At 58.6% G+C, this 12,962-nt stretch overlaps 1 protein-coding gene across 13 annotated transcripts in view; it reads left to right on the top strand.

Moving 5' to 3' along the window:
* TNS1 (tensin 1) overlaps positions 1-12,962 on the top strand; it is a 196,872-nt gene that overhangs the window by 92,489 nt on the left and 91,421 nt on the right. For 11 of the 13 annotated variants that reach the window (XM_038585701.1, XM_038585696.1, XM_038585695.1 and 8 more), the window contains 3 exons: positions 4,058-4,099; positions 4,881-4,931; positions 10,979-11,028. In XM_038585701.1, coding sequence (XP_038441629.1) covers positions 4,058-4,099; positions 4,881-4,931; positions 10,979-11,028 — 143 coding nt within the window. Of the gene's footprint in view, positions 1-4,057; positions 4,100-4,880; positions 4,932-5,864; positions 6,014-10,978; positions 11,029-11,156; positions 11,302-12,962 lie in introns of those variants that run through there. The other 2 variants (XM_038585706.1, XM_038585705.1) reach the window with 2 other exon arrangements.

The raw sequence follows: 12,962 nt of genomic DNA, 5'->3' as shown, positions 1-12,962 counted from the left end.
GTGTGAGGAATTTCTGGACAGAATGTTCCTCCGGAGGCTGAGTCCGCATTCTGCGCCAGACCCCTCCCCCCAGCCCTGGGCTTGGGCATCTCTCCCCTCCCCACCCCCCTGTGGCCCTTGCCTTGCCTTTTCCTTCCTCCACAACAGCAGCCCACAGATACATTTTTTTCCCAGCCCACCCTCCCTGCAGGCCACCAACATGTACGGCACGAACGTCTGGGCATCATCCCAGCCACCCGGCCCCTTGGGCCCACACAGTCAGGGGTGGGTATGCATGCACAGAGGGGGTGTGCGTGGCTTTTTTTGGAAAAAAAAACTTGAGGAAAGGATGTGCAGTTTCCCTTATCCGCCCTGTGGTTCTCAACCCCTCACATTCAGGAAGTTCTCTCTGATGTCTGATGTCAGGGTCTCCTACTGCGGTCCATTCCCTCTTCCTATGGCAGTGCCCTGAAGGATCTGAGGGACCTGAGACTGCTCGTCCTTAAGTCACAGGAAGCTTGTTCCCAACGGGAGGGCAGTTGATGGAGAGGACCTCTCAGCGAGTGTAGGTCTTCGTCAGGGAGGGGAGAAAGAAGCTGAGCGGGGGACGGAGGGTTCACATAGCAGCCGAGCAAGTTAGTGAACGTCCCGGGCCGTCTGTCTCAACTGCAAAGTGGGGTCACGCTTGCCTCCCGGGGTGGTTCCGAGGACTGATGGTCAAGAAAGTAAAGAACTTGATATTATGCCTGGATCATTAGCACTTAGTGAACACTTGGTATTACCGCGTTGACACTGTGAAAAGGCACCCCCAGAGCAGGGCAGGAAGAGGTAAGGTGAGGGAGGCCCGTTGGGTGGAAAATTTGAGGAGGCCTTGCTCTGAGGGTTGTGTGGGCGCACCTGGGGCAAGCTGAGAATGGCTGCCTCCCCACATTTTCTGCCCTAAGCGCCTCCCCCTACTCCCTGCTCCCTGCCTTGCCGTAGACTTCCACGTTTGAGACCCCAGGGCAGAGTAAGCTGTGAGGTGCGAGGTCTGGCCGCCAAGGGACACCAGGTCCGAACCCTGCCACCTGTTTGGAATTCTCCTGCCTGGGGGGCAAGGAAGATTCTGGAAGACTCCTGGCAGGGGTGGGCATTGGCTGTTGCCCTCAGCTTTGGAAAGCCTGGAGTCCTGAAGATGGAGGCTTTGTCGGGGTGCCTGGGTGGCTCAGTTGGTTAAGCGGTTAAACACCTGCCTTCAGCTCAGGTCGTGATCCCAGGGTCCTGGAATGGAGCCCCTTGCTCAGCGGGAAATCTGCTTCTCCCTCTCCCTCCGGGCTCTTCCCTGGCTTGTGCACACACGCTCTCTCTCAAATAAATAAAACCTTAAAAAAAAAAAGATACAGCTTTCGTCCTGGGCTTGGATAGGGGTGGGGCTAGATGTGGGGGTGCTGTCTCTGTCTGGGCTCCATCTTTTGCATCCTGGTACAGCTGAGTCTCAGGGAGAAGGAAGAGGAGAGCCCGCAGGGAGGTGTTCTGCGTGGCTAGGGACTGGGGTGAGTGAGGTGCAGCAAGGTGTGCTCAGCGGTGGGCCTACAAGCTGAGCCTGGGTGCCAAGCCCTGTATTGCCATGGACCTCACCATGAGAGGCTGGGCGAGTCATACTTCTCTGTTTCTCAGTTTCCCCATCTGTGAAACAGGGAGGGAGGAGATGGTGTCTGAAGTCCTTCTCAGAGCTGGTGTCCTGAGGAGTGGTGTGCAAGGATGGTGTGTGTGTGTGTCCTGGCCAAAATCCAAGCAGAGATGGAGATTAGAGACATTGGCTCCAGAAGGTCCGCAGGTGCTCGCTGCATTGTTGTGGTGATCATGGTCAGGGGGCCAGCCAGGGAAGATAGGGAGGGGCTGTCTTGGTTAAGTCACTCAGTGGATATTTGCTGAGGCCCTACAGTGTGCCAAGCCCAGGCCTAGGCTCCGGAGGCTTTGGGAGCTTACGTTGTAGTGGGGAAGGAAGACCCTAAATGAGATGAGAAAGTGAAATATATAGTGTGTTGGAGAGTGAGGAGTTCTAAGCAGGCAATTAAACCATGCAACAGGGATACGGTATGTTTGAGTGGGTGTGTTTCCACCTGCCGAAGGTGAGCTAACAGCCCAGGCCGAGTGGGTCTCTCTGGCCATGGGAGCTCTGGCTCTGCCACCTTGGGACCCAAAGTGTGGCTTCTCTGGGAGCTTTCCTACAGCATGGCCAGGGGCCTGGGGCAGGGGCAGCACAGGGGAGACCCTGCCCTGTGCTACGCGTCCCTTGCCTGTTCCATAGCCAGCAAACCCAGAGCTGGCAGTGCCTGGGAAACAGAGAAGCAGGACTTCAGTCCCTGGAGAACTGGGATGGGGAGGGGTGGGGAGCTCAGCTTGCATGCTGGGCTGGGTTTGCAAACACTACGGGGTGGGGGGTGAGGGGTGGGGGGGGTGGGGGTGGACAGGGCTTTTAGCTCCTGAGGGGTTATTGGAAATTTTTACCTTCTCGGAGAGCATCTCAACCAGTAAGTTGAAGGCATCTGGTGGCTGGCCCTGTGGCAGCCCTCCAGCTGGCACGGGGAGGGGTGGGGGCAGAGGGGCTGGTGCTCAGATGATTGCTGGCCAGGAGGGAAGTGTCTCTTGCAGTGCTGAGGCCTGTGGTTTCTAATATTGACTCGTCTCCCTGGTTCGCATCGTGCCAGACTGGGGAGGGGTGGAGCAGGAGGGTCAGGGTGGGGTCGGGTGGGCCTTGGGAGTGTGCAGGGTGGAGAGGAGAAATAAAAGCTCACATTGACGGAGAGCTTCCTAAGTGCCAGGCCTGTGTTCTAAGTGCTTAATGTCCTCCGTGTCGTGTGGCGCTCACAGAATAGCGCTCAGCCCTGCTGAGGAGCAGCAAGGCCAAGGTGACCTACGCGAGCTCTCACAGTTAGTAGTGGAGAGCGTCAGGACGGGGCCGGCTGCCGGCAATGCTGTTAGCTTAGACTCATCCCTGGGCCCGGAAACCTTTGAGGACTGTGCTTTCTTGGGTCCCACCATAGGGCCGCTGGATTAGACCCTCTGGGCAGGGCCCGCCACCTGTGTCCTCAGCCCTCCAGGTGATTCTGAGGGCTGCTGGAGACTTCTGTTGTGCCCAGAGCCGGGGCCTCTGAGGGGGCTTTACCCAGAGCAGGAGGAGGGGCTCTTCGGGGCCTGTCACGGGCCCGGGGCAGGTGCTTTGTCCCCACCGTCTCCGTCCCACCGCATTTCTGTCTTCTCTGACCACTCCTGTCTAGTCAGGCTGGTTAAGGGTGAGGGCTTTGGAGCTGAGAGATCTGCATTCGAATCACAATTCTGTGGCGTAAACTCCGCACATGGAAGGTTCCTGGGATCTGCCCTCCTTGTTGGGAGGAGAGCTTGTCGGAAGAGTGTGGGGCGGGGTGGGGTGGGGGTGTGGAGCCGTTCCCCAAGCAAGGGCCTGGATGTAGGGGTAAGCAAGGGGGTCCAGGGGACAGGTCGGACGGGCAGAGCTTTGGGGCATGGACTCTGAGGTCTGCGAGGGGCAGGGCTGGTGGTGGAGGGTCATGAAAGCCTGCAGAAGAGTTAAGACTCTGGCAGGCCTCACCCTGGGCTGTGGGGATTTCACACAAAGAGCATGAAGCCCTCGGGTTCAGATCCTGTCGTCACCAGTAGTAGTCGATGGCCCTGGGCCACTCATGTAACTTCTCCTTTCCTGAGAAGCGGGGCTCAGAGGTGATCAGGGGACCCACCTCACTGGGTTCTTGTCACGAATAAATGAGCCGGTGCAGGGGGAGAGGTCCGGCACGTAGGGACAGGCCTGCTCTCTGCTCCTCTCTGAGGGCTCAACACCGATTCACAGGCCTTGTGAGGTTTGTCGAGCTGGGTGGTTCTACTACCAGTAGGGTTGTTTTTTCATTTTCCAAACTCTGCCTCCTGAGCTTGGGGCTACCAGGTTACGTCTGAGCCTTGGGTTGGCACCACGGGCCCTGCCCCACGAGGCTTTCTGCCCGTCACGGCCACCAGCCCAGGGGAGACAGCCGGTGCGTGGCTGTTGGCCCTGAGACCTCACCCCGCTTTCTCCCTGTGTTCACAGCCCATCAACGCTGAGAGCGCCCCGAAGAATGTAGCCAACACGGTGAGTGGCAGCCCGGGCCCAGAAAGCAGAAGGGCAATTTGGGGTGTGTGGTGGGGAGTGAACAGATGTGTCTGGGGATATCCTTCTGGAGGAGATTTGAGGAACTCGGGGTGAGGGGAAGGATGGGGAGGTGGGTCGTGCTGGGAGCCGGGCATCTGGCCTCACTTGTGTGCTCGGAAATGGATTGCCAAGGAAGTAGGCAGGGCGGTGGGAGAGGCCAGTGGTTAAATGTGGGTTTCTTTATTAAATATGTAGAACGCAAGAAGGCCGGGCAGATGTTCCCAAACAGATCTTTCTGACTTAGCAGAAAGACAGATAATTTCCCAATTTCCTCAAGGGTGCGTGGAGGAGGAAGGGAAGAGAGAGTGGGTGGGGCGTGCAGCGGGGAAGCTGAGGTTAGCAGCCGAGGGGGCACCTCCTGGCCACGGCCGCGGCGCAGGAGGTTGGAGGGCTCGCGTCCAGATCCTACCTCCTCCGCGCTGCTAACTGTGCGACCGTTGGCAAGTCATGAGCCTGTGTGTGCCTCGGTGTTCTTACGTGCAAAATGGGAGTAAGAAGGTCTGGAAGAGTGGCCGTGAGACACAGGTGAGACAGCGGGTGAGCTCTGAGGGGCTTTTAGTGGACAGGGAAATGCTAAACACACGGCTAAGTTCCCTCCCGGGCCCTTCTGCTACCCCCCTTCACCCCCTCGCCCCTGCCAGACCCGGGAGGTGAAAGACCAGGTTACCTTTTGATTACTTGCCTTGCCTCCCCCCTCTGACTGCTTTTTCTCTGTCTTCAGGGAGAAGGAGCTTTCCGGAGTGGAAACACACGGAAAAGCCTTGAGGAAGACGTAAGTACGGGAAAGGGAAGGATGTGTCTGGGCTCACGGTGCCCTCGGGGGAATTGGGGGTGCAGAAGATGTCTCATACCTGGCTCCTTCGGGGGAGCATCCTTGCCTCCTTTCCAGAAGGGCAGCAGGGGTCACTCGGCTCTGTGGCTGAGCCGGGGAGGAGGGGCTGGGGTGAACAGGCCCCAGGTACTTATGCACTTACGGACCTCAGTCTTGGCTTTGGCCTCCGGCTCAGCTGGATCCAGAGCTCCTTTGCCCATCCCTTTGCCAGACCTCTGTGCCCCCGGGTGGGGAGGGAGGATGGAGAGGGAGTGCTCTTCGAGGGCTGGCTTGGTGGTGAGCAGTCACCAAGGTAAGGCCAAGGGAAACGGGCAACACTGCAGCAAGAGAGACCAAGGGCAGAGGTGAAGAAGGATGCCTGGGCTCCTGGAGGGTCATCAGACCTTGAGGAATTGCAGCCTCTGCTTCTGGGGAGAAAAGAGTCTTTGAAAACGTGAGAGTCTCTGTGTGACTTAAATGCCATTGCTTCGGGAGGCGGCTGCAAGATCCCGCTGGGCTCCTCGGGCCATGCATTCCTGCTGGAGGTCAATGGGCACATTCCTAAACCGAAGGAGCCCCCAGGGCAGGGCAGAGGGGGCTCCCCCAGGACCCTGCTTTGAGCAGCGGTCCGCCTGGGCTTGCCCTCACTACGTCCCTGGGGGAGACGCCCCAGCGAGTTGGGCCTCTCTCTTTCTCTGACAGTTTGCCCCTCTGCTGGCCTCTCCATCCTTGTCCGCCCTGGTCTGCAGAGGAACAGGGAGTGGTTTTGGCGGTTGGCACAGGGGGAGCTGTTGATGGCATGAGGCCCTATCATCTGACAGCTGCCTGACCCACGGTGGGGAGGGCCCTGGAGGGAGGTGCTGGGGCAGCAGGAGGCAGCTCCCGCCGGCAGCCGCACTTCTGTGGTGAGCCAGAGCCCGTCGCCACTGCCACATTGCCCCGGGGCAGCCCTGCCAGGTGGAGGCCTCCCCGGGGCCTTCCCCGGCCCGTCCAGATGCAGCAGGAGCATGCCTCTTAAATTAGTGGGGAAGGCTCTGTTCAAGGTATGCGCGGGGCCTCTGGGCGCAGAGTGCAGGTGTCGGGGTGGGCCTCTTGCCCAACTCTGTGATCTTTCTGGGGCTGGGATGCAGGTCAGAAATCAATTTTTGTGCGCACCTACTCCCGAGGACGAGCTAACTTAATGCACACAAAGCATATAACTCATGCTCAATAAACACTAGGCGTTCTTATTACTGTTATTTTGACTAAGGCTTGGGAGGTGGGCTGGGTGATTTTTGGATTCCCGGACACACCCCCCCACCGTGGCAGATGCTCTGGTCCCATTTTTCAGATGGGAAAACAGAGTCTTGAAGGGGCTCATGACGGGATGAGAGCCTTCTCCATCCCTTCCTGGGTCTGCTGCTCAGATCTGGTGCTGCCCGGCTCTCCCAACCCTTGGCCAGCGGAGGCTGTGTGAACCGAACGTTTTACCCAGTGGTCTGAGCACATTGATAAGCCAAGTCCTAATGCCGCTGCTTCTCACAACCCCAGCCTGGGCCCAATAGAACTTGTCAGATAAAGCTTCAGCGAGAGAGAGCGAAGTTAGACATCATGAAGAACTTTTTGACGCGGTGGTGGGTATGACCTTGGTCCCGGGAAAGGAAGAAGTGGCCATTTAGTTAGGACAAGATGGTTTTTTTTAGAAGAAAATGTTGTTGATCTGGGATGAACGTGGGTGCATCTGGGCGTGCCAGGGTGGGTAGGGGTTGTGTCCTGTCTGGACCTGGGACGAGGGACAATGTGAATTTTGGCTTAGCTAGTCTAGTCAAGGAAGCCAGTGGAAGGCTAAGCAAGGGAGCAGGTTCCAGAATGGCCCGTGTACTGCCAAGGAGGGAACACCTGAGGTCTAAAGCTCCCGCACACCTGTCCCGGGTTGGGGGACCCCAGGGCATTGGTGCGTGCCGTGCCCAGCCAGGGGCCCCCTGCCGTCTGCCCCGCGCGAGGGGACCCGTTTTGGAGGCTGTGCTCTTGCAGCCCTGGGCCTACTGGTGAGCTAGTGAGCCTGTTTGTTGAGCTGCTTTCCTGTCTCTGGCCCGCGGCCCAGGACTCACAGGGCAGGAATGGCTGTTTTCCTCTAGCAGGGTTGGTGTGTAGAGAGGTTTGTGGACCGTGTGCTGTGTCGCACTTTGTTTTGGAAAAATCCAGGCTGGTGGGCAGGAAGGAGAGAGGAAGGGGTGTGGCTGGAGGGGCTGGTGGCGGGTGGGGGTGAGAGGGGGTGGCCACAGCCCCTGGAGGAGAGGTAGGAATGGGGACGGGCCCCTGACGTCGATTGGGCCCCAGTTTCTGGCTGCCTGACGCGGCCCCCGGTGTTTCTGACGGACCCTCCTCCCAACTGTGCCCCCTGGGAACTGGGGCTCAGGAAACGCGCCTTTTTTTTTGGTCCAGAACTGTTGTGTTTGGTCTGCGGACCTCAAAGGCAGGCAGGACTCTTCCCACAGTCGTTTTGCTCTAAAGCAACCCCACCCGAGTCCTGGGGTTCCTGCTCCTAGTGGTGGTGGGGAAGGCAGATGAGGAGCCTGGGGCCACAGACCCCGGCCTCTCAGGAGTGTCTGAGGGTGGTCGCAGGGGGTGGCGGTGGGGGGTGGAACAAGGCAGAAAGAGTCGGGTGGCTCTGCAGAAGGCAGGGTGAGGGTTAGACTCCAGGAGGAACTTCCTGATGGTAAGAGAAGCAAGACACCGTTTTGGGGGGAAGGGGTCAGGGTGTGTGTGCAGAATTTCCTTTCATGCTGGTCTCCCAGTGAGAGAGGGACCGTGGTTTGGTGGTGACCGTAGGGGAGGGTCCTGGTGCCTAGGGAGTTGAATCAAGGTTGTATGACTGCTTTCTGTCTTGGGAAGGGCCAGGACAAAGTTAAAACCTGGTGGGTAAAGGGCTTTGACCACAGCCCCAGAGAAGAGTGGGAGAACTTCTTTTTCAAATAAAATCTTTGTAAAGCCCTCTGGTGGTTTTCCCTGGAGGCTGTAGGTGGAACAGGTAAATCACCTGAGATCACAGGAGCGCCGGGCTCTACCCATTTTACAGCTTTACCCTGAGGCCCAGCAGCAGCATCTCGTACCAGCTCGCTCTTTCTTTCTTCCTTTTTTTTTTTTTTTTTTTTTTAAGATTCTATTTATTTATTCATGAGAGACACAGAGAGAGAGGCAGAGACACAGGCAGAGGGAGAAGCAGGCTCCCTGCAGGGATCCCGATGCAGGACTCGATCCCAGGACCCCAGGATCACGCCCTGGGCCGAAGGCAGACGCTCACCCACTGAACCACCCAGGCGCCCCATCCTCATACCAGTTCTTGAAGAGTGTTTTCCTCCATGGAATATAAGTTCTCCGAGGTCAGGGATTCACCGCTCTGGTCCCCACATTGCCCGGCACACAGCTGGTGGCACTCGGTGACAGTTTTCCGAGTGCGTGATTGTGCATGATGATGGGCACCAGAGGTGACCGGTCTGGACTCACTCCCAGCCTCTTGGGAAGAGCCCGTGTGGTGAGGTGCGCAGCGGGGTGGGTGGGGGGCATTTCTGGCCTCGTGTGTGAGGTCACCTGCGTGTTTGGAACTTTCGGCTGTGCTTGCTCCCAGCCCCACCCCCTGGAACTGCGTGCGGTTCTCCACGTTCACTAGACTCAGACTTGTCACCCCTGTAAGTCTGCTTTCTGCCAGTGAGTGTCACATGTCCCCAAACTCTGCAGAAAACAGGAAGCCCCGTCAGTGAGAGGACAGCCCAGTGATTCAACAGGGGATGACCATCCAGCTGTTCCCATCCCCGTCATCTAGTGGGGTCACGGTCCAGGGCAGCTTCCTCCCCTGCCTCCCCTTCCCTGGCCAGCCTGGTGGAGCAGAGCCGGCTTGAACTTTGTCTTATCACCTCTGGAGGCGGCATGGCCAGACTCTGTTGGGGCCAAGTTTTTATTTATCTTCCCTGGCTTTTTTGGGGTGGGGAGGCTGAGGAATGTGGAGTGTTGTAACGTGGGGGGGGGGGGGGGTGGAATGGAGAAACAGGATCCGGTGCTCCTGCCCCGTTCTTCCTTTTCCCCCCTGTGCCCCGGGAGACTCCTGGCTCCCCTTGGCTCTCCAGTCCCCTGGCCAGGCCCGTCTCAATATCACATTGTCTCCCTGCAGCTCCGTGGCCAGGACCCACGGCCCAGGCCACACCTCAGGCCTCGGCTATAGCTGCGGCTTCCAGTTGTTTGAAGCAGCTGTGGTGGCCTCCTCCAAAAGTGGCTGTGGATCTGCAACAGATGAAACCCGAGGGCCTATTTATAGCAGGGTGGCCCCGGGGCCTGGAGCAGGGCCTAGGGTCTGGGGAGGTTCAGCGACTCCTCATCAGGGACCAGTGAAATCAAGACGGATGAAGTGTTGAGTCTCTATGTTCCTCCGGGTGGGCAGTCTTGGAACAGCCTGGTTTGGGGCTTGAAAACCAAACGTGATCCCTCCTTACCACCCCCGCGCCCCTGTGCCTGACTCATCCAAACCCAAGTCGTCAGGGCCAGGGGCTGTGGAGACAGAAACCTGCTGCCCTGACAGTCCCACTTGGCTGTTTGTTCCCCTTGCTGCTGCTGCAGAGGCTGAGCAGACGAGAGCTGGGCCCTAGCCCACGCCGAGGGGCTCTGGGCGCCGTGTCCTCCCAGAGGGCTGGATGGAGAGCCCTCCTCTTAGGGGGGCTGCCCTGACTTCGGGCTCGGCCGGGAGCCAGGCCTCCAAGCCTACCCACCGCTGCCTCGTAGGCGCCGCAGGGCCCTGGGGGAGGCCGACAGGGGCTCCTCTTCTCCGCGCCCCCGTGGCCAGACCCAGGGCCTGAGGGTGAATCCTGCTGGTTGTAGACTTCCCCAGGACTCAGGGGGTGAGTCACCGTGCCTCAGTTTCTCCTCCTCTTGGCAGACTGGTCGTGTCTCCTCCGAGAGGTGGTTGCAACTGGGTGGTTGGGAAAGGCTGGTTACGGGGAGGTTTGGAAGGTGTTGATGGGCTCAGAGGGCTCTGGCCGGGCCTGGGAACTAGAAGCTGGGCGCTTGATTCTGCATCAGTGAGGTGGGTGACGGGGTGGGCGGCTGCTGGTGGTAGAGGCGATGTGGGGCTTTGGTTTTCTATAGAGGTGAAGGTTGGTTTTATCTCCAACTACCCTTGTAATTGTACTACTATAGAGGGGCCCTATATGCAACTTCCTTTTCATCTTCGGACAGCTCTGTAAGGATCGCCCCATTTTACATGTGATGTTACAGAGGCTCTAAGTATTGCAAGGCTGCCTGGAGGGCCGCTGCAGGACCCCGACCCTGTACCATCGGGTTGTCTTGGGCTGTTGGGACCCCAACTTGGGTCCACTTGACTAATTTTCTGCAAGTTGACAACCCTGGAGATGGGAGCGGGTGAGGGTTAACAGCCAACGGGCGGCAGGTCCTCAGGCACATGACTTGCTGCCCAGCACTGGTCTCGGCTGGTACGTGCCACCCCTCGCTGCTCTCGCCCCACAACTTTTGATTGAATGGCTCAGTGTTGCTGCTTTGAAGGGGAGGAGTGCAGGGTGATGGTGGTCGGTGGACAGACGGTCAGAGCTGGACAGGGGCCTGCTGTACCAGTCTGTCCTCCTTCCAGGCTTGCAGTGTGTATTCTCCGCTCGGGCTTACTGTTATGGTGTCCAGGGAATCAGGACGAAATGTGTTTCCATCCGCTTAGTGACTGTTTTATTGAGTGTGTGTACTCAGTGCCGATGGCACCAGCCCAGGCATTTCTCAGCATTTGGGATTTCTTCGTTCCCCCGGGAGGGAAAGCGGGGCCCTCTGGGGGCTTGCATGCACACTCACAAGGAATTGGCACCGATTGCTTTTGGCTTTAGGTTGCCGTGTTGCCTGGGTGTTAGGGTGCCTGGGCTGGAATGTTGGCAGAGAAAGGAGAAGAGAGTCTGTGTTTGTCTGCAGCCCTGACTGCTCCCGTGGACGGCTCTCCACCGGCCTCCTCCATAATGCCGCTTCTCTTTCCTCTGTCCCAGGGCACCACCAGAGTCACCCCGAGTGTCCAGCCTCATCCCCAGCCTATCAGGTATGCCTGGCCTGTGTGGGGGGCAAGGGGTGGGGGTGCCGCAGTGAGGTCACTGTGGGTGTTTCCAGCAAGTCATGCCTTTGGGTTTCTGAGACCGAAGTCATAAAGCCACAGGTAGGGGGCATGGGGAGACGTGCCAGCTACAGGGAGAGTATGCAGGTATATGCCTCTTGGAAATGCTCATGTTTTGAGTTCTAGCTCGAAGCCAGGCCTTGAGCTGGATTCTTTATGTCCTTGCATGATCTCATCTAGTCCTTGCAACAACCTTGCAAGGTAAGTATTTTATTCCCATTTGTCAGATGAGGAAACTGAGTCTCTGGGAGGTGAGGTGACTTGTTAAGGGTCACGCGGTCACCAGGACTTCGGTGTATGTTCAGGACTGGCTGGCGTCAAGGCCTGTGCTACATCCGGGTCGTCTTCGTGGGCAGGGGGTGTTTGATGTTGGAGGGTCATTTATAAAAGCCAAGTTCTCTGTCTGGCTGGGCTGGGGGAGGGGATGCACAAAGCCCAGTGCCTTGCTGATCCAGAGTCTCTTTTCCCTGTGTCCAGGTTCTGTGGTTTTCTGGCTTGGGCTCTTCCCTTCTGCCTCACTTTCACTCCCAAGGCTCCCGAGATGAGTGAGAATCTGGCTCCAGGGAAACAGAGCCCCAGCCAGCGACGGCTGGTGTGTAGCTAAAGCCCCCAGTGGGCCGTGGCCCAGCTGTCAGCTGCCCACAGACCCCAGGGGCCCTTTGGAGAATCCCCTTCCCTGAGGGCTGAGAACCACCCCGGGTTGGTGGATGGGTGCAGGGTGCGATGCTCAAGTTGTCCAGGCGGTGGCACTGCTCGGCCTTGGACACCCCCCCCCCCCCCCCCCCCCCCCCCCCCGACCCAAAAAAAAAAAAAGGCTGGAGTGAGAACTTTATCTTAGGGACAAGGAGTCATGGGAGCTCAGAGGTCAAATTCAAACTGGGCTCCTTGCCACAGCCCGCTGGCCCCTCTACCACTTGGCTCCTGTCCTTGCCACCGTGGAGAAGCCATACCTCACCCCTGGCTCCCCTGGCTCCCAGCCCTGTATACACACTTGGGCTCAGAGGTCACCCTGGTGGACATCTGGACTCTGCCACTGGTGCCCCCCCCATCTCTTTGACATACCCTGGTGCTATTTCTCTGCTGCCCCCACCTCTAGCCTCTCCTTAACCCTGCGGTAGTGAAAGATTGTCAAAAGGAAATGTGAGTGCTGCCCACCTTGGGTAGAGAGGGGGAAGTGAGACAGTGGGGGGTTTGGTGATGGGGTAAGAAGGTGAGAGGGTAGGAAGGGTAGGGGATGCCCCCAGGAGTCACAGGGGGCCTCAGAATGGAATTCCAGTGTCCTGAGACCCATTTCCCCTTCCTGGGCCTCCCTGCTGGAGGAGAAGCTGGGTGAGGTGTACAGGTGTGAACCCCCACCTCGCCACACCCAGTGCCCAGCCCAGGGGCTTTCCACTTCTTTTAGGAGCTCAGGTGGAGCTGGGATGTCTGGGGACCACCCACCTGCCACCACCACGGCAAAGGCTCAGCACCCTCTGCTTCCTGGGCCCTTAGAAATCACGGAGGCCAGTGCCAACACACAGGCCCGGCAGGCAGTGGGAGCTGCCGGAGTGGGAGAGCGCCAGGGAACACGGGGCAGGAGCCGGCCTGCCTCCGGGGAGGGCTGGAATGTGCGCCGCGGTCTGGCTTACCTGGAGCCCAGGCAGGCGAGCGTGTCACCCGAGCTGCCCTTTCCCCTGAGCGGCCTCCCCGCCCACTCTCCGGCTCAGGAGCGAGGGGAGGGCAGCACAGTGCTCAGCTCTGGGATGCTGGGCAGCACCCAGCTCAGTTCAGTCCTCTCTAAAACCTGTCCCGGGATCCTTGGAGAGACTTTTGCCAGACCCAGTGGCCACAGTGTGTTGGAAGGCTGGGCTGGACTCCTGGGC

This window comes from Canis lupus, chromosome 37 (genome assembly GCF_011100685.1).
Source record: "Canis lupus familiaris isolate Mischka breed German Shepherd chromosome 37, alternate assembly UU_Cfam_GSD_1.0, whole genome shotgun sequence".
Classification (NCBI taxonomy): Eukaryota; Metazoa; Chordata; class Mammalia; order Carnivora; family Canidae; genus Canis; species Canis lupus.
This window is presented reverse-complemented; position numbering and strand designations above follow the sequence as displayed.